Here is a 26,295-nt window from a genome sequence, read left to right as displayed (position 1 = left end):
TTAAATGCTCATTTTATTTGTCATGTTATCAACATCAATCGACAACTAAACTCCCACGTTAATGTTTCCTTTCTTTTTATTATTATTATTATTATTATTATTATTATTATTATTATTATTATTATTATTAATTTTATTATTATCATTATTATTATTTGAGATTTTTTTTCCACCAGTGACGAAATCCTCTTAGGAAAAGTTGAAACTTATTTTTTTCTTCATGAACAAATATCTTATAATAAAAGTGAGGTAGTTTGAAAAGTGTAAACATTAGAAGAAGTGAAAAAAAAAATCTCAAATAATAATAACAATAATAATAAATCTAAAAAGAAAGAACGCATTCACATAGAGGAGTCTAGTCATCAATTGATGTTAATGGTAGAATAAGTAAAAGAGGCATTTTAGGGAAAAATTAGATAACTCATTAAAAGTGCATGTATTTCAAATTACTTTTAAATAGATGAAGATAATATTTTTTTAAAAAAAATTTGAAGTTCCTTTTTCCATATATTTCATATTAATGAATCAAAACCCACTTTTTCCTATATTTTTTTATTAAAATTTTCACATAAATTTCCCAATATATACCAATGTATCCGTGAAATCCAACTATCTATATATCTATATAAACTGATATTTTCATCATTGGTTACACTATATATATATATATATTATATCTTATTATTTGTTATTTAAAAAAATGATATTTTTCTCATATTTATTACTATTTTAAAATTATTCTTCAATTTATAATTTAAGGCTTGTTTGGTAAACTATTTTCGAGAACAGTTTTTTGTTCTCCGAAGTAAAAAAAAAAAAAATCAGAAAATACATTTAACAATCAAAATTTGTTTTCTATTCTTAAGAATAGAAAATAAGGTGTTTTAAAAGAACATCTTTTAGTTGTTTTTATTATTTTCAATTTTTCTTAGGATTGTTTTAAAAAATAATTATACAAACATATAGAATGATTAAAAATAAAACATTAGATAAAAAAAAATTTAAACATATTAAAAATTGGTTCAAAACATTTTAGGTTTCCAAACAGACTTTTGTTTTATAAAAATGAAATAACAAATTTCAAAAACTGTTCTTAAAAATTGTTTTCGAAAACAATTATCAAACTGACTCTTAGCGTATGTTTTTTATACACGTGTTGTTTTATGTTTTTAAAAACAAAGAATAATACTACTTTTATATAAAATATGTTTTAAAAATAAGGTCTCAAAAATTTTTTATATTAAAATTTTAATAAATTTTAAATTTTGTTTATAACAATAAGGAATTTACTACTTTAAATTTTAAAAAAATTAAATTAATTTTTTAAAAATATAAGGTAAACCTATACTTTCATACAAAAGTTTATGCATTTTACATGGAATTTGAAACTACTTTTAAAAAAAAAAAAAAACAAAAAAAAAAAACAAAACAAAAACAAAACAAAAAACAAAAAAACAAAAAATGTAAGTATAACCAAACAAGGAATTCCAAATAAGCCATGTATGAGATGATTTTTAATCCTCTAATAATAATTTTAGAATTTTTGAATGCTGATTTTATAGAATTATTTGAAATAAACTTACTATTTAAATTGAAAACCATGCATGTATCAATTTTGTTCCCTTGTTTGTTGCCATATCGGCAACATGGAGAAATACGAAGAAGACTCAAGGGTGTTTAGTAAAACTTAATACTTATTACTTAATTACTTAAATTGACTTTAAGTTAAATTATACTTTAATTGTTAACTTAAAACTTATTACTTAATTATTACCTTAAGTATTAAGGTTATTTGATAAAATTAACTTAAAATTTATTTTAAATCATCAAAGTGACATATTTATTATCATAAATTATAATTAGGGTAAAAGAGGTTGAGTAACAATAAGAGTCGTGGAGTAGTAAAAGAAATCGTTGAGGTAATTAGGGCTAATGGGATAAAAATATAAAATAAAGATATAAACTTAAGAATAAGTTAATTGTTTTTACTTATTATTTAAAATTATTTTTTATTTTAAGTCATAGACATTAATTTATTTTACCAAATATACTTAATTTACTTAGTAACTTAAATTAAGTTATTAAGTCACTTTAAGTTATTAAGTTGGTTTACCAATACTAAGTCTTATAACAAGAGTGATGTGATTTATTTTGGAAATGGAAAAAAATTGCCAATATCTTTTATTGGTGATGTTCATAGTACTATAAATAGGAATGAGTTTGAAAGATGTTCTTGTTGTGTTCCTAATTTAACAAAAAATTTAGCTTTTGTTTGGTAATTGTTTTTTAAAACAGTTTTGAAAAAATAGTTTTTAAAAACAATATTTGAAAATTGTTTTTGATGTTTTGTAGAACAAAAGTCTGTTTGGGAACCTAAAATTGTTTCTAACCTGTTTTTAATATTTTTAAAAATAATTTTTATGTCCATAACTTTATTTTTAATCATTACATATGTTTATATAATTATTCTTTAAATCAGCTATCAAAAAAACAACTAAAAAAAGTTATCTGAAAACACTTTGTTTTCTGTTTTCCGATGATAGAAAACAAGAAAAAAAAAAAAAAACAGTTTCTAATTGTCAAACGCGTTTTTCAGTTTTTTTTTTTTTTTTTTTTAAAAAACAGAAAATTGTTTTTGAAAATAATTATCAAACAACACCTTAGTATCCATTGAAAATTCACCTTGGATAATATGTGTAGTAGTTTAGAATCCATCCCTTTTGGTTTTATTGTTAAGAACCAAAACCAAAGGATTGTAGCAAAGGGATATAAGAAAGGATAACTCTACACTTGGGATAGAAATTCTTTGGAGGCTCTGATTGTAATAAAGAAAGGTGGCTCTTTTTTAATTTGGCATCAATGGCTTGGAAATCATAATTCAAACTTTGATATCTTTTGTTAAAGGAAAAGAAAGTCAAACTTTGTTATCATTGTTAGATTAATTTTTGTAATTAATCTATAATTTGGGCCACACATGTAAATAATTAAAATGTGTGTGCTATCATTTAATTAAGCCTAAATATAGTGATCTAATTAATAATTGATTAATTGGCTTAAGGGTATAATTGTCATGAGATTATTGTGTAGATACCATTAGATAATTATTATTTCTATGAGGGGCAGAAATATAATTGTGATAAAATTAAAACTGCCCTAGCAGTTTATAAATAGGGTTATGGTCCCCATTCTACCACTACGCATTCCAATTTCCGAAAATCCTCTCAGAGAGAAATTGACACAGAATCTAGTGGCCAGAATTGGAAGACCATCTCAAGGGTTTTCTTCCTATAAGGTTTCTCCTTCAATGGATTCAGGTATGTTTCCGCTATTATTTTTCTACTCATTTTTAATCAAGAGATTCCAGTATATATGAAATTAGGGTATTCATCTTGGTTGAGTTATAACAAGAAATATTCCAATATATATGAAATTAGGGTATTCACCTTGGTTGAGTTATAACAAGAAATATTCCAGTATATATGAAATTAGGGTATTCACCTTGGTTGGATATTTCACAAGTGGTATCAGAGCCAATTCCTTGATTAATTTTTGAGTTATTATTTTAATATATATATATATATATATATATATGTCAATGGATTAAGATTTATGAAATATTGAGTTGATAATTTTTTTTTATTACTATTATTATTATTATTATTATTTAATAGCATTTTATGATATTAATATTTAAGTTATTGATCTAGCATTTTTAAATAGGCTAATTAAAGCAGAAAATCACCAAAGTGACATCTTTCGTGTAGATTAGTCTGTTCGGGGTGTTAGATATTTGTGTGTATGTGATTCATGCGGGTATTGGCTGGCCCAAAGGAAAGTTAATATTTGGTCAAATTGCATACATACCTGTGGTGATAAATATGTGATGATTATAAAGGTAACTTAATGTGAATAATAAATCAATCCAAAGATAGATTTATTATTTGACATAACTTATCATCAATGTTTGATCACTACAACAAGAGTACCACTTACAGTTAATATTACTGTCCAAAGACTTGATATTAATGTTGTGCTAGGTATCTTAAAATGTCATAATTTGCTTTTAAATTTAAAGATTATGTGTTTAATTGCTTATTTTATGTGAGCATGATGGTTTATTTGATTCATTTTATTTTGTTCTGGATTCAGCTTTTATATCAACTACTTCTATATCTGCCAACATCAATAATGTCCCTATGTTAAATGGGACTAATTTTAAGGACTGGAAAGAGAATATGATGATTCTCTTAGGCTGCATGGATATAGACTTAGCCTTGAGAATGCCCAAACCCGATGAACTCAATGAGCAAAGTACTCAAGAGGATGAGGTTTATTGGGGTAAGTGGGAACGTTCAAATAGGCTAAGTCTTATGATCATGAAGCGCAGAATTCCAGAAGCTTTCAGGGGTGCGATAACCTATGAGGTTACTAATGCCAGTGACTTCCTTGCGGAAATTCAGAAACGTTTTGCCAAAAACGATAAGGCTGAAACGAGCACGCTTTTAGCAAGCTTGATTTCAATGAAGTATAAAGGCAAGGTTAATGTTTGGGAGTACATCATGGAGATGTCTCATCTTGCTTCAAAACTTAAGGCTTTGAAACTTGAGTTATCTGATGATTTACTCGTGCATTTGGTTCTCATCTCTCTTCCTGCACGATTTAATCAATTCAAGGTCAGTTATAACTGTCAAAAGGATAAATGGACTCTTAATGAGCTCATTTCATTCTGTGTGCAAGAGGAAGAGAGATTGAAGCAAGACAAGACCGAAAGTGCTCATCTGGCTAGCACTTCCAAGGATAAGGGCAAACGAAAGAATAACGATAATAAGGTTGCTGCTTCTAATGGCCTAGAACAAAAGAAACAGAAAGTTGAGGTAACATGTTTCTTCTGTAATAAGCCTGGACATACTAAGAAGGAATGTACCAAGTATGCTGCTTGGCGTGTTAAGAAAGGTATATTTCTTACTTTGGTATGTTCTGAAGTTAATTTAGCTTCAATATCTAGAAACACATGGTGGTTAGATTCTGGTGCTACTACTCACATTTGTGTTTCTATGCAGGGTTGCCTGAGTTACCGAAAACCAAGTGATGCTGAAAGATGCATCTATGTCGGAGACGGTCAGTCGGTAGAAGTGGAGGCAATAGGGCACTTTAGATTATTATTGAAATCTGGTTATTTTTTGGATTTAATAGATACTTTCGTTGTATCGTCTTTCAGACGGAATTTAATTTCAGTTTCTGTTTTGGACAAATCAGGTTATTGTTGTTCATTTGGAAACAATAGATTTGCATTATCTATTAATTCAAATGTTGTAGGAACCGGTTTACTTAATGTTTATGATAATCTATATTTGTTGGAAACTGTTCCGTCCTATAATGAAACCTTGCATGTGGAATCACGAGGTACAAAACGTAAATTGAATAAAGATAATTCGGCCTCATTGTGGCACAAACGCCTAGGTCATATCTCTAAATCTAGAGTTGAGCGACTTGTGTCCGATGGGATTTTAGATTCACTTGACTTTTCAGATTTTGATATTTGTGTTGAGTGTATTAAAGGAAAACAGACCAAAACAAAGAAATTAGGTGCAAATAGAGCTACAGACGTCTTAGAATTAATTCATACAGATATCTATGGACCATTCCCTACGGCATCTTGGAATGGTCAACAGTACTTTATAACATTCATAGATGACTATTCAAGATATGGCTACCTATTTCTTATACATGAGAAATCACAATCATTGGACGTGTTCAAAACATTTAAAGTAGAAGTTGAGTTACAACTCAACAAAAGAATAAAGAGCGTCAGATCTGACCGTGGTGGTGAATACTATGGTAGATATGACGGATCAGGTGAACAATGTCCAGGACCATTTGCTAAATACCTAGAGGAATGTGGGATCGTCCCTCAATACACCATGCCAGGATCACCTAGCATGAATGGTGTAGCAGAAAGACGAAACCGAACCCTTAAGGACATGGTAAGGAGTATGATTAGTCATTCTACTTTACCCGAAAAACTCTGGGGTGAAGCACTCAAAACGGCAGCTTATATCCTAAATCGGGTGCCAACTAAAGCGGTTGCTAAAACGCCTTATGAGCTTTGGACGGGTCGAAAGCCCAGTTTAAAGCATTTTCATATTTGGGGATGTCCAGCTGAAGCGAGACCTTATAAGCCTCATGAAAAGAAATTGGACTCTAAAACAGTTAGCAGCTACTTTATTGGCTATGCAGAGCGATCAAGGGGTTTTAAATTTTATAATCCTGCTATTAGGTCAATTTTTGAGACGGGAACTGCAACATTTTTTGAGAATGTTGAGTTTGGGGGGAGAAATCAGGCTAGGAATATTGTCTTTGAGGAGGAAGAGGGATCTACTATTGCTTTTGATAACGTACAGGTTTCACTACCTATCATTGATTAAGAAGTAAATTTGGATCCTCAACCAACAGACAATATTGTTCAACCCTTAATTGCAAATGAGGACATTGCTCCTGAAGAACAAACTCAACAACCTCAAGAAAATATGCCATTAAGGAGATCCAGGAGAGAGAGGAGAAATGCAATTTCGGACAATTATATCATATATCTCCAGGAACATGAGGTAGAAAGTGGAATGATGGAAGATGATCCAATCAACTTCCAGCAAGCCATGAAAAGTTCCAACTCTCAGAAATGGATTGAAGCCATGAATGAAGAGTACAAATCTATGCAAGACAATAAAGTTTGGGAACTTGTCCCATTACCAGTTGGTACGAAGCCCATTGGTTGTAAATGGATATTTAAAACCAAGCGGGATTCAAATGGTAATGTAGAAAGGTATAAAGCATGTCTTGTAGCTAAAGGCTTTACTCAAAAAGAAGGAATTGACTTCAAAGAGACCTTCTCTCCAGTTTCTACGAAGGACTCTTTCAGGATAATCATGGCACTAGTTGCACATTATGATCTTGAGTTACATCAAATGGATGTTAAAACAGCGTTTCTCAATGGTGACATTGATGAAACAATTTATATGGTACAACCAGAAAATTTTGTGTCCGAAGACTCAAAGAATATGGTTTGTAAATTAACTAAATCCATTTATGGGCTCAAGCAAGCTTCTCATCAGTGGTACTTCAAGTTTCATCAAATTATTGTCTCATATGGTTTTGAGGCAAATCTTATGGATGAATGTGTGTATCACAAATTCAGTGGGAGTAAGTATATTTTCCTGGTTTTATATGTCGATGACATATTGCTAGCCACAAATGATATTAGCATATTGCACGACACCAAGAGATTTTTATCAAAACATTTTGAGATGAAAGATCTTGGTGATGCCTCATTTGTCTTAGGAATCCAGATACACTGAGATTGTTCTAGGGGTATTTTAGGATTGTCACAAAGGACCTATATTGATAAAGTCCTCCAAAGGTATGGCATGCAAAATAGCAAACCAGGTGATACCCCTGTCGCTAAAGGAGACAAATTCAGTCTTAATCAATGCCCTAAAAATAGTTTAGAAAGTCAAGAAATGCATAAGATTCCTTACGCTTCGGCTGTGGGGAGTCTAATGTATGCTCAGGTATGTACACGTCCGGATATTGCGTACATTGTTGGCATGTTAGGCAGATATCTAAGTAACCCTGGAATGGATCATTGGAGAGAAGCCAAGAGGGTTATGAGATATTTACAGAGAACAAAAGAGTACATGCTTACATATAGGAGATTGGATCAGTTGGAGTTCATTGGGTATTCCAACTCCGACTTTGCTGGATGCCAAGACAGCAGAAGATCCACATCAGGCTATATTTATCTGTTGGCTGGTGGAGCAATTTCATGGAGGTCTGCCAAACAGACACTCGTAACATCATCCACCATGGAAGCAGAGTTTGTAGCATGTTATGAGGCATCCAATCAAGGAATATGGCTACGAAATTTTGTCACTGGGCTGCGTGTTCTGGATGGTATTGAAAGACCACTGAAGATATTTTGTGACAATAAATCAGCAGTTTTATATTCCAATAACAACAGGAGTTCTACAAAATCAAAATACATTGATATCAAGTTCCTAGTTGTAAAAGAAAAAGTATAGAGTGGACAGATATCCATAGAGCATATTGGAACAAACTACATGATAGCGGATCCGCTTACAAAGGGATTACCACCCAAGGTCTTTCATGAGCACACTGCTCATATGGGTGTTGTCTCATTTGAGGATATCCAAATTTAGTGGGAGTTTATATTATTTATTGTATATTGCTCTATGTTATGTTTAGACTTTATCTATAAATTTGGATTGTGTTCTGCAGAAATAAAGTATTCATTTTATTGCACTCTGTTAAATTATGCTAAAGATTTGATCTCAATAAAGTTAAGTAGGACTAGTTGGAAATAGGCATGAACAGATCACATTGCATGTAATTTCCATGCTATGCACTCATGATTGATCTATGTCATTTAGCTGTGTAGATATATGTGACCATTGATTGGTCTAGTAACGATTGATGTAACAAAGACCACCTTGATCCTATGTCAGTATAGTTAATGGACGAGATTGTTCGGATATACCCTAAGAACATGATAGCAAATTTTGAGCTCATAAGGTTAAGCACATTTATTTGATTACATATGCATGTGGCCCAGTGGGAGATTGTTAGATTAATTTTTGTAATTAATCTATAATTTGGGCCACACATGTAAATAATTAAAATGTGTGTGCTATCATTTAATTAAGCCTAAATATAGTGATCTAATTAATAATTGATTAATTGGCTTAAGGGTATAATTGTCATGAGATTATTGTGTAGATACCATTAGATAATTATTATTTCTATGAGGGGCAGAAATATAATTGTGATAAAATTAAAACTGCCCTAGCAGTTTATAAATAGGGTTATGGTCCCCATTCTACCACTACGCATTCCAATTTCCGAAAATCCTCTCAGAGATAAATTGACACAGAATCTAGTGGCTAGAATTGGAAGACCATCTTAAGGGTTTTCTTCCTATAAGGTTTCTCCTTCAATGGATTCAGGTATGTTTCCGCTATTATTTTTCTACTCATTTTTAATCAGGAGATTCCAGTATATATGAAATTAGGGTATTCATCTTGGTTGAGTTATAACAAGAAATATTCCAGTATATATGAAATTAGGGTATTCACCTTGGTTGAGTTATAACAAGAAATATTTCAGTATATATGAAATTAGGGTATTTACCTTGGTTAAGTTTTAACAATCTTTTGTTAAAGGAAAAGAAAGTCATTGATGTCACCCATTAGTAACTAAATCCACAACGTGTTAATTGTCAAATGGACAAAAGAATAAAATCTCATAATCTTCTCTTGAGAGGATACATCATGATCTTTGAGGATATGACCCTTTAGATTTAAATCATTGTTTCTATTTCTATGTTATTTTTATGGATGCTCTATCCATTAGAAAGAAAATATGATTTCTATTTCCAAAAATATCAAAATTTAGTGGAAAATTAATTTAATTGAAGATTTAAGATCTTTCAATGATCTTCTCTTTAGATTTAAATTTCTATGTAATTTTTTTTATGATTAATTTAGATTCATATGGCTTTATCGGTTAATAAAAAGGAATTTTGATTTCTTTATTTGTTTCAAAAAAATTTCAAAATTTAATAAAAAATCAATTAATTGGATCTAGAGACCCTAAGCAAAATTGAGTTGACATTTTTATTATAAAAACTCGCATTTAATTATGTAGATATAGACTGCTTTGGTTCAAAGGAGTCTCATGACTTTAAAATGCGTTTACATAATTAAGAGTTTTAAAAACCTTTTCTCTTATGAATTATTTTTTAAATTTATAAAACTCAAACCGATTTAAACTCTAATAAATTAGACATGGGTTGAAAATCTTGAAAGGAAAGTGATATTAGCCTTATTAGATTCAACTTAAGTTGACTTTCATCCGGATCAAGTTATCCGAGTTGCAGCATTTGATCATCGATTCTTTATTCTTATGACGTATCAGAAACTAGCCCACTCCGAGCCCAAAAGTTACATCATTGGGCCGGCCGAAGCTCAGCCCACTATCACTTTATGATGCTTATTATTTATTTTTATTTGTTATTATTTTATTTTTCCTGCATGAGAAGCCCTGATGTCAGTTTGCACACCAGCATTCAATCATTTCTTCTCCAAACGCTGCGTTCGATCGATCTCAGAGTTGAAGGTACTGCTCCAATCTCTATTCCCTTTTCAATCCATCGAATTTTAGGTTAGTTACAATACTGAGAAAATAGCTGTAGGTTGGATACATTCCTTTGGATGCTGGGAAAATAATGAGAAAATGAAAGAAAATTTTGAATTGCAAAATTTTCACTATCTAGGGCTCGACAGTACAGGAAATGGCACTTTACCCAAAGCTCTTATGACTCTTTGGTTTAGTTAATCTGGTTTTTTTGTTCCGTTTTTTTTTCTTTGGTTTGGATTTTTGGCAGCAAAGAAAGTGAGAGAGATAACATAGGAATTAAAATGTGGTTTGCTTTTGTTTTTCTTCATTTTCTTGGTAACCAAACAGAGGTTCGGATTTCAGTGCTTTATAGGAAGTTTTGAATTTAGGGTTTCTCTTTGAACAGCACTGGAACTATTGCAAGTTTGGATTACAGCTAAGATTGAAATTTTTGTTAGATTGACGGTCTTTGCTACTTATGAATGTTTTCTACTATAAAAATAGATTTCGTTTACATGCAGAGAAAATATGAGGGAAGTAATAAAATTTTGTATTGTAAAATTTTCATCACCGAGGAGGATTCGGTTAGAGAGAAAAAAATGTGACTACTTACAACTCAAACTGACTGTTTGGCTTAGTTGACCTGGGTTATTTGATTTCATTGGAAGTGAATGATAAAAGATAACATAGGACTGGAAATGATGTTTTCTTTTATTCCTCTATTTTCTTGGAAACCAACAGAGGGCCAGGGCTTCTCTTTGAATGCTGTTAACTTGTCAATGCTATTGCTGAAAATTTGAATTCTCGGATTTCATTTTGGACTACAGTTCAAGCTAGAATTTTGGGAGCTAAACTAACATTCACTAATTTTACTGTGGAAATATAAATGGTGCTGCCAATGAATTCCAATGTGAATGAAAGCCTTTCAAAAATAAAAAGAAGAGCAAAAAAATAAAATAAAATAAAAGGAGTAATAACTCTTTATCTTAAGAGAAGAAAATTAAGAACTTCAAAGTACAAAATAAGTAAAATGAATTTAATTATATCTGTATGAATTTAATTATATTGGTTATTTTTATTTTTATTTTTTTCCTTTTTGATAGGTAAACAATGCAAATATATTAAAAGTGCTTGGAAAATGTGCACAAAGTACACATGGAGTATACAAGTTGCAACTGAATACAAGCAAAAGGAAGAGAAACAACAAACCAACACCCAAAACAATACCTGGAACAAAAGACCTCATCCTAAAGCCTCGAAGAACAAGAAACCCCAGACCTAACAAAAACTTGGGTGAAACCAACCTAAAACACCCCCACTACTGCCACAACCCCTCTTCCTTGCCCTTCTTGAAACCACTTCCTTTTGCCCCCTTGGAATTACAAAAGACCAGGTGAGAGAGCACCAGTCCCTCTCCTATTCTATAATCGAGGAGAGATGAATACCTAGCGTCTAAGCCAACCAACAACAACCCCAAAAACATAATTATATCGGTTATGACCAATGATTAAAATATCGTGTATTGGTGGATCTCGACACGATATATAGGAAAGAAATATCGGCACCTCGATATTTCGGCAACCTCGGTCAAAACATTCACTAGCCACTGAACCAACCACTGGGGCAAGCTTGCCCCTTGTTATATAGTTGGCACTAAATATATATATACTAAAACTCATTATATGAACATAATATTAAAAGAATGTTTTAAAGAACAAATTAATTATGTTTATTTCATAATTAAATGAAAAAAATTCATTTAATCAATTACCAAAAATATAAAATTTATCGTGATAATTTTCTTCATAGTGTTTTTAATATCATTAATTTATTAATTAAATATTAAAAATTATATGTATCATTATTTATTTTATATAATTTAATATAATTGAATTAAATGGATTGTACATTTAATTTTAATATTAAATATATTTTTTAATTAAACATATTATAATCAAATATCACAATATTATGTCGAATAATATTTGATATAATTTAATAATAAATGTACACTTATAAAACATACATTTTTTATCCGTGCATACAATATTATTATCAAATATGATAAATTATATTTTTTGAACAAAACAACTTTAAAATATCTATTTTTTTTTTTTTGATAAGTAAAGAGAAGTATATTAAAATGAAAGAGGAAACACCAAACTAGTGTCCTCTAGGTATACAAAGAGTATACAAAAGCAGCCCCTCGACTCTAAACCAAGGAAGTGAGCCAAAACCCCTACCTATAACAAAAGCCTAGCCACTCAAAAAAGCTAACCAGAGACCGCGGGCTCCAAACTATAAACATCCTCACCCATGACCACAGATTACATACAAAAGAATATTTCAACCTTTGGATTGACAACACCTCATTCCCAAAAGCCAATGAATTTCTTTCCTTCCAAACTGACCAAAATATACATAAGGGGGCCATTTTTACGGATTTTCCCCACAAACGCTCCATGCCACCCCAGGAGAGTTTCCTTAACTGTACCAGAGAGAACCCACTCCACACCAAAGAGAGAAAAAAGAAGATTCCACAATGTCCTCGTCATAACACAATGGAGTAAAAGATGATCCACCGTTTCTGCTTCTGCAAGACAAAGAAAACACCTATTTGCCAAAGAATAACCCCTCCTCTGAAGTTGGTCTAAAGTTAAGATTTTGCCCCAGGATACTTCCCACGCGAAAAAAGCTACCTTTGCCGGCACACTCGCTCTCCAAATACCAACATAAGGGAACATAGCTGAACCACCAGGCTCCAAAGTAGAGTAGAGCGACTTGACTGAGAAAACACCACTTTTAAATGCTGTCCAAACCATCTTATCCTCGTTCTCCCTTTGCACCCTAAAAGCTTGGATTTTAAGCATAAACTGTTCCATCATCTCAATTTCTCAATCATTTAGCGCCCTTGAGAATAATGGGGTCCAGCCATCCCCTACACCATCTTGGTTCCACACTTCCGATACCCACGCGTCTTTAGCCTGAGAAATGGCAAAAAGAGAAGGGAAGGATTCGTAGAGAGGCTCATCTCCACACCACTTATCCTTCCAGAATCTCACTCTCCGCCCATTGCCCACACGGAAGGCTAAACTGCTATACATACCCAGCCACTCCTTTCTAATAGCTTTCCAAAGCCCTACACCATGCCTCCCTCTTTCGGCCCGAGTACACCAACTCCCCTCCTCTACACCATATTTGTGACTGATCACTTTCTTCCACAACACCTCTCTTTCAATGGCAAAACGCCAATTCCACTTACCCAAGAGAGCTTTATTCATCAACGCTAAGTTTCTTACCCCCAAACCACCTTTCTTCCTTTCCAAGCAAACCAGATTCCACCTAACCAGATGAGACCTCTGATCAAGAGCACGTCCCCCCCACAGGAAGTCTCTCTGAATCTTCTCCAACCGCATCCTTACTTTTCTGGGCAAAAGGAAAAGAGACATGAAGTAAACCGGCAAACTGGAAAGAGTGCTCCGAATAAGGGTGAGTCTTCCCCCTTTGGAAATATACTGTCTCTTCCACATAGCCAACCTTTTCCTAAACCTCTCTTCAACACAATCCCAAACCACCTCTGATTTGAAAGGTGCCCCCAAAGGCAAACCCAAATAACTGGAAGGCAGACCACCCACCTTACAACCCAACTCCAGAGCCAAATCCTCTATATCATTCACCCTCCCCACCGGAATAAGCTCACTTTTCTCCAAGTTAACTTTCAACCCTGAGCAAGCCTCAAACCACATGAGAAGCCAACTTAGATACGTCAACTGATCCTGGGACTCCTCACAAAATACCAAGGTGTCGTCCGCAAAGAGCAAATGGGATATCAGAATCCCTTCTCCACCCCTACCTCTAGCCCTCCAACCAGATAAAAAGCCCCCACTAATGGCCCTTCTCATTAAGCAACTAAACACCTCCATAGCTATCACGAACAGGTAAGGGGATAGAGGGTCACCTTGTCTCAAACCCCTTGAGCTTTGAAAGAATCTAGAAGGAGAGCCATTTATCAACTTTAAAATATCTATTATACTTCTAACTTTATTTTTAAGATTTTTTTCTTACATTTTTATACGTTCTGATGAATTTTAGGTCCACCGATATTTTGTGTCAAAATATCCATCGATATATCTCCAATATATTCGATATATCTGTAAAATGGAAGTACCGATTCATCCATAATTATTGATATTTTCATCTTTGGTTATGACTAATGAATGATAAAAAGGTGAATTTATTATGATTGTTATAGTTAAATAATAATGATGTGGAATACGAGGGAAAATAAGTAATATAATAGGGGTACTTTGAGAAGAAAAAGGTCTATAAACTCTTCATATATTTAGATATAGATATAAATATGGACATAGATATGGATTTTATAAAATTTTATCATGTATGTGTAGTCTTATTATTGGTATTAACATCATATGAAATATAAATGTTGGATTACTTATTTTTTTGTTTTATTTATTTATTTATTTTGTTGCTATATCTTTTTTCTCCATGTTTTTTGAATTTTAATCTTGCACTGTGTTCAAAAGTTCCGCTGTATAATTAATTATTTAATTAGAACATTAGCATGAGTAACAATAATTTCTTCTCAGTTGTTATTCAAACCTTTGAATCTATGCCTCAAGTCCACCTTTGCACACAAGAAAATGGATTGACTGTGATCACTGATGAAGGGTGGAATCTAGATTTGATTTCTGACCTTCTGAGTTGAATATGTAACACTTAATTTTCTGTCTACAAGATAGTCATACTATAGTCTATAGAGGTGGTTATTTTGTCTTTAATCTCATAATTCTGATATGTTGTGTTTTTTTTTTTTTTTTTCTTGTTCTTTTTCCCTCTTTTAGTTTTGTTGCCCTGTGTTTACCTTCATTCATTTAAAACTGCTGTTCATTGTCTTTCAATAAGATGTCTATCGTTGGAGTTTCCTGCTTTGATGATCTCTAGTATTATTTATATCAGTTTTTTCAATCCCGGTTTTCTAACATTTATTTGTCAGTTTTCATTTACAAGCTAGATGGACTACAGTTCTGACCAAGAGTCAGATATAAGTGAATCTGAGATTGTTGAATACAAAGAGAAACCATATGAACAACTGAAGACTGGGAAATATAAAGTAAAAGGCACAAATGGCATGCTTAGATGTCCCTTCTGTGCTGGGAAAAAGAAACAAGACTATCGCTATAAGGATCTGCTTCAGCATGCTTCAGGAGTAGCTAAAGGCTCTGCCAACAGAAGTGCAAAACAGAAGGCAAACCACCTGGCCTTGGCAAAGTATTTGGAGACTGATCTAGCGAGTGAATCGGATCAAGCTCCTCGTGCGGTTGAACCGAAACCTGTTACTCGAACTCAGGAGCAAGATGATCTATTTGTCTGGCCTTGGACAGGAATCATCACTAACATAGTGACTGAGCAAAAGAATGGAAATGACTTGGGTGATAGTGCATATTGGTTGAAAAAGTTCTCTAAACATAAGCCTCTAGAAGTTCATACTTTCTGGAATGACATAGACCAAACGGCATTAGCTATAGTGAGATTCAATAATGACTGGACTGGTTTCATGAATGCAACAGCATTTGAGAAAGCTTTTGAAGCTGATCGTCACAGTAAAAAGGAGTGGAATGTGCAGAAACAGCATCGTGGTTCAAATATTTATGGGTGGGTTGCTCGTGCTGATGACTACATTTCAGAAGGACCTGTAGGGGAGTATCTTCGCAAAACTGGGGAATTGAAAACAATCTCTGACATTGTTGAAGCAGCAAAGCAGGATAGGAACACTATTGTCGCAAACCTAGCCAATGAAATTGATTTAAAAAATGAGAATCTTGATGAGTTGCAATACAAATACAATGAGAAGAGCATGTCACTAAGTAGGATGCTTGAAGAGAAAGACAAGCTACACCATGCTTTTTATGAAGGTTTCGCCCCTGACTCTATTAATCTGTGTCTGTGGATGTGGAGGTTGTTTATTTGTGCCTTTGTTAGTCGTGTGTTCTGCTTAGTTAAGCCTAAACTCTGCTTAGTTAATCCTAAACTTTTTTATAGCAATGCTACATGGAATTATTGAACTTACTAGTCTTAGAAATCATGAATGTTTGGTTCTCACTCGTTGATGAATTTAAAAAAAAAATATATCTTCATTTATTTCTAATTGGATTCAGTTGTTTTTCACTGGTCTATTGAACTGTCGTATACCTGTTTGCATGAAGTTTGAGAGAGGTTGGTCAGTTAAAAACATTCCATGGGCAGTGAACCTCAAAAGGCTGCTATTATTACATATATATGCATTCAGGTATTGGTTTTGTATTAATATATGCTGAGTACATAATATAGAACATATAATTCCTCTTTATCAGAAACAAGGAAGATGCAACGGCTTGCACGGGGTCATGTCCGGAGGATTCTAGGGGAACAGGAGAAGCTGAATTATGAGTTGGACTCCAAGAGAAAAGAACTTGATAGCTGGAGCAAAGAATTGAACAAACGTGAAGCTCTAACTGAACGTGAGAAACAAAAACTTGATGATGAGAAGAAAAAGGTGAAAAGCTCCTAACGCAGTTTATACTTTTCATAGATTCATTATTGAATTTTTAGAAGGTTAAATTTTAAAATTCCTATTTGTTTTGGTAGAAATGGAAATAGTCTGCCTTCCTGTGATGCATAACAGGAGCTGTGAAGTTATTATACCCTTCTTTTAGTGTTTATTCTTATATTTCAGAACATGATCTGATTGTTCATAGTGAAACCTAAAGTATTTTGTGATTTTAGCTTATAGACCATTTTGTATTCACCTATTTTTTATTATCATCCGACCACATCTGTCAACACCAGTTTATATGTGAATTGACCAAGAATTGCAAAATATTGTACATGACCATCTTTTGGATTGATGAGTTCTGGATCAAAGATATACCACTGGAGCATTTGAAAGAATTCCTAGCCATCTTATTTACTGGATTCCACAGTTATATGACCATATCTTTTAACTATCCTGGTGTCTGCTTGTCTTGCTACAGTATTGCTGGTTTTGCCCCATCCATGCAATAGTTAAGCAGTTTGTCTCCTTGATTAGTGTGTACTGTCATAATGAATGTACAGTTGCTCTTCACCCTAGGAAAAATAAACAAATTAATCTACTCTGTCCTTTCTCAGTACTGTATCTTCAGTTTGAATGATTCAGTTATAACAATGCTCATACTCTGTTTGGGATAGGAGATTTGTGGTCCTTGTATTTGTTCTTTTCTTGTTTCCCCTTGATGCTCTGTGCATGCCTCCCATGTCCTGGATTTGCTCCCATTTTTACTTGTTGCTTTCCTTTTCTAGCCTATCAAAGAAGAAAAACAAAGCTTATACTCTGTGCTGATATTGTTTGTTATCCTATTAGAATAATGAGAGAAACAATTCACTTCAAATGGCTTCCATAGAGCAGAAAAAGGCTGATGAAAATGTCTTAAAGCTGGTTGAAGAACAAAAGGTGTGCCAATCAGTATCATGCTCAAGACATGAGCTTGTTAATTTAATATTCATTTTGCTATTTTACTGCTTGTATAGCTCTCATTGGCTGAGATTCTGAATGAGTAGAGGGAGAAAGAGGAGGCACTTAGTAAGATACTTCAGTTAGAAAAGCAGCTAGATGCTAAACAGAAGTTGGAGATGGAAATTGAAGAGATAAAAGGGAAATTACAGGTGATGAAGCATCTGGGAGATGAAGATGATACTGCAGTTCAGAACAAGATGAAAGAGATGAATGAAGATTTGGAAGAAAAAGTTGGCGAAATGGAAAATTTGGAATCTCTAAATCAAACTCTTATAGTTAAAGAGCGTCAGAGCAATGATGAGTTACAAGCTGCTCGTACAGAATTAATTACAGTATGCTTTTCTTTGCCTTTTATTCTTTTCTATGAACCTGTTGTTTAAATGTTAGGCTAAGAGTTTTTCAAAGTAATCAGATTTTCCAAGTAAAATTTTATGACCAAAATGGGGAAAGCATGGGCCACCAATTGGATGTTCCACTTGAGACAGTCCTTAGGTTTGAAGTTAATTATCAGATGAAATGACTGCCCAATTGACATGACATTTCCTAAAATGGTGATATAAAATGAAATAAAATACAAAGAAAAGGGAAACAGAAACCCTTTTGAATGTGCATTACAAAATTTTTTCTAATTGGTTAAGCATGTTGTTGGAATCATGCTGTCAAATTGTTGATTTTTTTTCCTACATCCCCTAGTTGGGTCCATGGAACCAACTGCTAGCCATGTACCTGGTTGCAATTAGTTATGATTTTGCACCTTATTCTGTCTACTTATGCTCAATTCTGTTTCCTCAAAACTTGGATAGGTAACCATTGCATTCTTTCCAGCATAATTATTACCTATTGCATTCTTTCCATCATAATTATGTTCAGTAAAATTCATTGAAAACACTGTTCTCTTATTTAGGGTTTGAAAGATATGCTGAGTGGCCGTACTAATATCGGGTTAAAGAGAATGGGGGAAATTGAGGAAAAGCCATTTGTCAATACATATAAGCAAAGATTCTCACTTGAAGAAGCAAATGTACAGGCCTATACTCTAGTGTCCTTGTGGCAAGAGAATCTGAAGAAACCAGAATGGCATCCATTTAAAATTGTTGAAGTTGAAGGCAAGACCCTGGTATGCCTCCTGAATATTCTGCTCTCCTTCCATTGTTCTACCCTTTTATGCTAAAATTACATTTGTACTTCTATTATGTTGCATTTGTATTCTGTTATTGCTCATGGCCTTATGGGCCTGAGTCAGAAAAATAGAATTTGTGCTCACAAATTCTTTAATCTCCTGATTAAGCATATCAATGGATCTTGCTGGCTTATAAAAGTTGCAGATGGAAAATTGAAATTTGTTCTCTCTTTTCAAGTATCCTTATAGTGCTTGGAATATCATTAATGATCTTTTTCTATTGCTTGGGTTAAGGTCCTTGAGAATTAAACTAAAATTTATGTTCCTTCAGGACTGATAACCAAAGATAATTGAGAGATTAATCATGTGCAGGAAATAATAAATGAAGAGGATGAGAAGCTACAAAAGCTCAAGCAAGAGTGGGGTGATGAGATATACATGGCAGTTACTACGAGCTTGAAAGAGATTAATGAATATAATCCAAGTGGAAGATACCCAGTTATTGAGCTCTGGAACTTCAAAGAAGGAAGGAAAGCCACATTGAAAGAGGTCATTCAGTATATATTGAAGAATTTGAAGACACTTAAGCGCAAGAGATGACAATGCTAAAGGTTAGTATTTTCATATGTCTTGATATATGGATTTCTAGTGAAGGTTATGCATATATTATGTTAAAACATTCTATGGACATGGTTCAATGGACAGTGGCAAGAAGTTTTAATCAAGTAATAGCAGTATGATTTCTTAAAAATTGTCAGTCAATTCCTTAGGTATCTCTTTTTTTTTTTTTTTTTCCGTTTACATACATTTGATTCAACAATATAACAATTGTTTTCTGTGGAAGGATGAAATAAAATTTAATTAGATGACAGGCTATGTTTGCATGACATTGGCGTTCTTGACTGTTGTATACTGACATGGGACGGTCAGGATAACCTCAATCTGATGAATCTCAGTTAAACTGTGCACTGTCTACTGGTTAAATATGATTTTAATTTGCTGGAAACTCAGTTAAAGCTGCAAACTATCTAATGGATGGTTGGATGTGATTTTGATTAGCTCAATATTGTATTGTCCTCATAGAAAAATTTATATTCCAGCTTTTAATTAAATCTTTAGGGATTGCGATAAAATTATTGGAACTTCTTAAGGCTGTTCTGTTATCTGTGATACTCGTTGTCTTCAACTTGATGTCAAAATAACTTGATAAAGAGTGTGGGTGTGGGACTCTTGTCAAATATTCCTATTTGCCTTTGGAAATTGACTGCATTTTTTTTCTTTTTTTTTAATAGGGATAAAAGAAAAAAAACAAGTTTAAAATAACACTTACGAAGAATATGCAATTTTTTGTTCTAATTGACTTTGATTTGATTTTTTTTTTTCTTCATTATGTCATATCCAAGTACCGTTAAAGATTATTTTTCAGTTGAGTTCCCATATCTTAAGCACACACCTGCAACTACCATGTAATGATAGTCCCAGCAGTAGGACTCTGGAAGGAAATGCACTGGACAATGGCTCCAAACTATGGACATTTATGTTTGGCCAGCTTAAGTTTAGCTTATTAATTAGGATGGGTAAAATTTTGTATTTACAAAAATGGAAGTACAAGAACTTGTTATATTACATTGTCAGGAGATTGGAGGTGATAGCCATGATTATCAATTTTATGTGCTATTTCTACTTAACACTTCTAATTGAGCCTGAACTATGTGATTACTAGTTAGTTTGATTATAGGTTATTTTATAAATTCTGTCTACCATGGTGGTGATTTTAACGAACCTAGATACAGGTGTTCCAGTGCTGATATGTAAGAAGAGTTCCTTTGATGAGTTAGCGTCATTATTCAAGTTACGATTAATTTGAAGATAACTTTGAAAGAGATTTAGAAAATTGTCTTTGTATTTTTGATGTATTATTTGAAGCAAGGAATGCTTATGTCATTTTCAAAAGAAATGGAGAGAGAAGACAGATCAAAATTTGTTGATTTAAAGGACAAAGTGTATCATTACTTCATTCAAGTTATCATATATGAAGGTCCTTGTTCTTTCACACACCAGTGTTTAATCCTCAGACCTCTATGCTCCATGATGCAGGAAAAAGCAGGGAATGAGGTTTGTAGAGGAAGCAGGTTGCTGAGAGCTGAGGGCTGCAGCAATATGAAACTTGAAGGTAGGGAGGAATTTCTTTTTAACCTCTATTTTGTGCTGCCTTAGGACATGTGTTTACTTGTTCTTGTTGTTTGTAGTTGAAAATGGATCTGATTCATGTAAATATGACTGTATTTGGGGGACTCTAGTGGAGAAAGTTCCCTGTTGACCCTGAAATTTTAGTGTAAGAACGGGTATGTCAGGTTTAGCTAAGGAACGCTTTGGCACCGTTGTAATATGGTGGTGTTGGACATCCATAGATAAGTCCTGATCCAAAACTGACTTGGGTAGAGTGTGGATGCTGGGAAGATGAATTTGAAATGGGTGTGCATGCAAAGTGGTTTCAGTGATTCAGTCTAGTACGTGGGGATATAGGGACAAACACTTTGACACTTAAAGAGTGAAATTCCAATATTCAAATTCAACCCAAGTCAACAAAGCCTTGGGCCCAATTACTAGAGTTGGCTACATGTTAACGTAGAAAGGGTTGCCATGGTGATCAATTACTAAAACAAATATTCATATTACAAAAAGTGCAAAGACGAATAAATTCCTATGATTCAAGCATGATTTGCAAATGGAGGATACCAAAAGCTACTGCCAAGGCTGGTATACTCTTAAACCATGGAGTTTCTATGTGGAGTTGAGATGGATGAGGGCTTGTATGGGAGTAATTTTGGAAGGGTTAGAAGTGGTTCTAAGCTCTACAAGTACTTTCCTATAAAAATTAAGATTATGTTTGATTTTTGGAAAATTTAAAGGTAAATGTGATGGAAAGAAAAAAAATGAGTGAATGAAAAATAAATTTAAAATTAATAAATTATTTTTATATGTTATTTTATATCTGTTTTATTTATTTTAAATATTTTAATTTAATTTAAAATTAAATCATTTGAATTTGAAAATGTATGGATTTACAAATAATTTTAATTATTTTTTATTTTTCATGATTAAAGAAAAAAAAATCATTTTTCTTTTCATTTTTTTCTTAGTATTTTCCTAGAATCAATTGGATGTAATTGTCAATAATAATAAAATTTTAAAAATATGAAAAATCATTTAGTAAGTGACTTTAAAATCATGTAGTAACCCTTTCAAAATTTGTCTAAAAGCATAAATGTCGGATTGGGAACTTGGAATATTCTTAATTGGTTTTTTGTATTTTCAAGTAATTTTTTTTTAAAATTAATCATTCTTTATATTTACATGATTAGTTTTTAAAATAGCCTCAGAAATAATTAAAAATAATTAAAATATGTTTTTTGAAAATAAATTCTTTTTAGAATGAGTTATAAAAAAATTATGAAATTTGTTATAACTCAAGAAAGTATTTTTTATTTTAAGAATAAAAAATCATTTTTAAAAATAGTATCCAAGCTCAGGATAACTAAGATAAAAGGATATAAAAGTGGGAATAACACAAGTAAAAGAAATGAAAGATAAATTACAATTATAAAGGTATAAAATGGGAATAAGGCAAGTAAAAAAAAAAAAAAAAGGAGAAAAATAAATAGAATTGATTCCGGTTAGAATTTTGGACAAGCAAAATAATTGGAACCATACAAACCTCTACAATCCCTTCAGCTAACACCATCAACCATTTTCACTCAAAATGGAAAAGCAAATTAGAAACTACAAATATAACATGTCAAAAAAAATAATTAAAAATTCTAAAAAAAGTAGATTTTAATTTTAATGAAAATAAAATTTTCATTTTTATTATTATTTCTAATTACACATTTAAACGCAAGAATAAAAATAAATTCTTTATTTCATATTTAAAATAAAGAATTTTGTAAAATTAAATGGTTGATATTAGTTATTATATTAAATAAAAATAAACATATCTAAAATCAAAATTTATGAAAATAATGCTAGAAATATATCAAAATATATCATATATAACAATATAAAAACTTATAACAAATGACACGCTAATAAAAAATTCTAAGTTTGCATTAAAAGGAAGAATATTAATAGACTTGCATGAACAATGATATTTATATATCAGGGTCGGATTTTGAGTTGAGATGATGGTAGTGAAATCACAACTCACATCCAATTCAGCCTTAGATCTAGAATGAGTTTTCTCTAAGTTTTGCATTTTCTTCCCTAGCTACTTCAACTCTAATTTCTAAGTGAAAAAGTCTCTAAAATTTTGAAGTTCCTTAACTTAGGGTCTAAATATATAGTTCATAAGTTGGCAACTTTACTATGTTTTCTTTGTTTCTATTGTTGTTTCCTTCCTTTTACATTTTCTTCAAATTTTTCGAGAAACAAATAGAGGATGAGTGTCATATTTGGTTTTAATATGAAAATTACTTTATATTTTTTTCCTTTGTATTTTCTTGAAACCAAGCATAGCACGGGGAATTTTCGGAAGCCATGTCTTAGTGTTGATTCATGCTTTGCATTCAAGTCTTGAAAAGGTTAGAGGTAGAACTCAAAGTTGCTTTGCAATTATAAAATCCAAACAAGTCATCATTCATCTATATTTTTGTTTAGGAGAAGTCGAGGGTAAATATAAATTCTACTGCATGTGTGACTCCATTAAAGGTTGAATTAATTTTAATATCAAAATGTAATGCTTTTAAGTGCAATGTTTCTTCTTATCTACTCTGTGCAATGTCAAAATTAGGAAGAGAGGAAGACAAATAATGAAGAATAGACATTAATCTTCTTCTACTCTCTCTCTATTTTTTATTAACTTCAAAATTATTTTTTATTTTTCTTTACTTCTTGTTTTGTTTTGTTTTTTCTATCTATTTTCTTTCATTCCTATTTTTTCTCAAAATTTTCAAGAATTTATTAGAAGTGCATTTATTGACTGCACCATATTTTTGGATTCGCTCCTCAATTGCAGGAATAGGTTGAATTTCTTTCATTTTAGTTATGGAAAGTGAAAGTAGTTTTGTTTGGTACAAGATCGCTTCACACCTTATGGTCAATGGAGAAAATAAAAGATAAACAACACACCATATCAACTGTTGGAGTATTTTAATTGTAATGCTAAAGGTAATATTTGTGAATGTGCAAGCAAAAATAAGAATTATGATGTTTTCAATTGATTTTCAAAGTCTTATAATTACAAAGATTTCACTATTCATGTTGCATTGATGGTTGGTATTGTGAGTGATTCATAGAGTGATAGTGCATTGCATTTTGGTAGTGAATTTGATGCTATATCACTATGGAGTTTTGCATATAAAGAATTTATTTCTTAAACTGAAAAGTAAATGATTTAATAAAATGAAATGTCACTAGTAAGAAATTGGTGAAAATTTTGATAAAGCCATCTCACCATCTATTGAGAATGTTGTGGGGAAATTTGAAATAACCATGCATTCATATTTTCTCCCATTTGGTGTTGGAAATTTAGCTCCAATGGAGCTGAAACAAGCCTCATTCCTAATCTTTTGTAGATATATGACTTCTATTTTAACGAATATCATATAAATTAATTTCGTGGAACTTGGCTTTGGATCTAAGGAGAAATATGGGATGAAATATTTGTGGCATGTCAAATTTACATCATGGAATCAATGGTTTATGTTTCTTTTATAGACTAAAATTTCATCACTTGCTAACTCTAGAATCATGGATGATTTGGGCCTTTGTGGCTAAGACAATGCTAAATAATAAGGTGAATTTATTCCAAAATGAAATAATATATAGCAGTTATCCTGGTCTATATACAACTCTCAATACAATACAGGATGACACTGGTTTTAGTGTAAGTCGTTCTTAGATTGCAACAAAGAAGTCTTGGACATAAGGGGCATTATAATTGGAATATATTTCCATTTTGAGTCTACATCTCTCTTTTTCTTTTTGGTGGTTGGAAAGCTTTGATAATTAGTTTGTGAAATATCATGAGTAACTCCTACCCTTATGTAGGATTCAATTTATTCAACTGTGTAACTCATTGGATCATTTTCTACATCCCATTCCAATGGATTTGGGTAGGGTGATTTTGCCATTGTAGCTTATCTTGTTGTTTCTATCTCTATTTGATGATAAGACAACATCTTTGTCCAATTTATAATTAATATTTGGAAAGAATGAGATAGATATTCAAATGAATATGTCGAAGCCTACTTAAGATTTTTTTTAAAAATTCATACAATTGTAGGATTTATTTACTTTGAACTCTCTGTAATTTTCTTAGTTTTAATACATTATTGCCATTTAGAGCCTTTATCCTTTCAAGGGTTGTCTATTACTTTCATCATTGGATCTTCAAGACTATATCAATTTGTTTTCTCTCCTTGCAAATCATATATTCTGAGTTCACTAGTGTGTGGAAGTTCAATTCTTGATGTATTCTTTGCTTGCTTTGTTTAATGGAATTCCAATTGCCAAAAGAATAAAAAAAAAAAAAACAAAACTAACTATTTTGTGTGCATTGTTGCAATGTGATCAAGTTCTTATCTTCTCCCTTGAATTTTAAAATAAAACTTCTTTAAAGAGATTGTTGGATATTTGGCAGAAGCACATTTAACCAATCACCTTTGTTCTTTAAGGACCAATGAGAATGCGATGGACTTTGTTTCTACAAATATTGCAGTTGAAAAGGCTACTCAAATTGCAGCAGAGAACGTTGATGGTGATAGAAGAACATCTTTCCTTGAAAGGCTCTCTAGTTGCTTAGAAAATCAACTCATGCTGTTGCTCTAATTCAAGTTGCTTGGCAACAGAGGAAGGGGAAACGAGGCTTTAGATCTTTGGTCCAAACAGGCTGGAGGAGAAAAAGGCTAATTCTTTATGTTCTTGAGTAGTGTCCTAGTTTTATTTTGTTAATAATGACGGAAAAATTGATATGTTGAGAACAATTTTTCGAAACAGGAAAGCAAGTTGCTTAAATTCTTGGGCTTTATGTGGAATCCTCTATCATGGGTGATGGAAGTTACTGCTATCATGGTCACTGCTATGGCAAATGAAGGGGTAATGATCTTCATTTTTCATTTTTCCATTGCTTTTAGTCTGTATTTTTTTCTTTTTTTTCTTCTGATTTTTGGTGCGTGCGTGTGTGTTTTAATTGTATTTCTTCTCAATTTTAAGAATTTTAATTGTTTGAGAATTTTAGTTGTAAAGCTAAATTTTTTTTTGTTTATTTTATGATTTCAATTCCACAGTGCATCCATTGGCAAATACTCTACCACTCTTTTTTAAACTTCATTTTTGTTCCACCATCCACGTAGAAATGCTAAAATACCCTCTAAGAAACTCTAACTTGGCTAGAAAATTGACAATTATATATCTGTTATAGATACTCTATCAAATT

General features: G+C 32.1%; 2 protein-coding genes across 2 annotated transcripts; both read left to right on the top strand.

Annotated features, from left to right (window-relative positions):
- The first annotated feature begins 4,256 nt into the window (after positions 1 to 4,256).
- LOC117925385 lies at positions 4,257 to 4,752 on the top strand. Its single transcript, XM_034844384.1, has 2 exons — positions 4,257 to 4,673; positions 4,738 to 4,752. The coding sequence occupies exons 1-2, from the start codon at positions 4,257 to 4,259 to the stop codon at positions 4,750 to 4,752; spliced, it is 432 nt and encodes a 143-aa protein (XP_034700275.1).
- A 5,359-nt stretch (positions 4,753 to 10,111) lies between these two features.
- Positions 10,112 to 21,359, top strand: LOC117924512 (factor of DNA methylation 1-like). The gene is made up of 8 exons (XM_034843139.1): positions 10,112 to 10,188; positions 15,203 to 16,121; positions 16,560 to 16,741; positions 17,588 to 17,677; positions 17,785 to 18,072; positions 18,645 to 18,857; positions 19,233 to 19,471; positions 20,958 to 21,359. Exons 2-7 carry the CDS (start codon positions 15,221 to 15,223, stop codon positions 19,458 to 19,460), a joined length of 1,902 nt encoding a protein of 633 aa, XP_034699030.1. The 5' UTR covers positions 10,112 to 10,188; positions 15,203 to 15,220; the 3' UTR covers positions 19,461 to 19,471; positions 20,958 to 21,359.
- Positions 21,360 to 26,295: the final 4,936 nt, after the last annotated feature.

The sequence above is a fragment of the Vitis riparia genome, chromosome 11 (genome assembly GCF_004353265.1).
Source record: "Vitis riparia cultivar Riparia Gloire de Montpellier isolate 1030 chromosome 11, EGFV_Vit.rip_1.0, whole genome shotgun sequence".
In the NCBI taxonomy this organism is placed as follows: domain Eukaryota; kingdom Viridiplantae; phylum Streptophyta; class Magnoliopsida; order Vitales; family Vitaceae; genus Vitis; species Vitis riparia.
The sequence above is the reverse complement of the archived record's forward strand: the minus strand, read 5'-3'. Positions and strand labels throughout refer to the sequence as shown.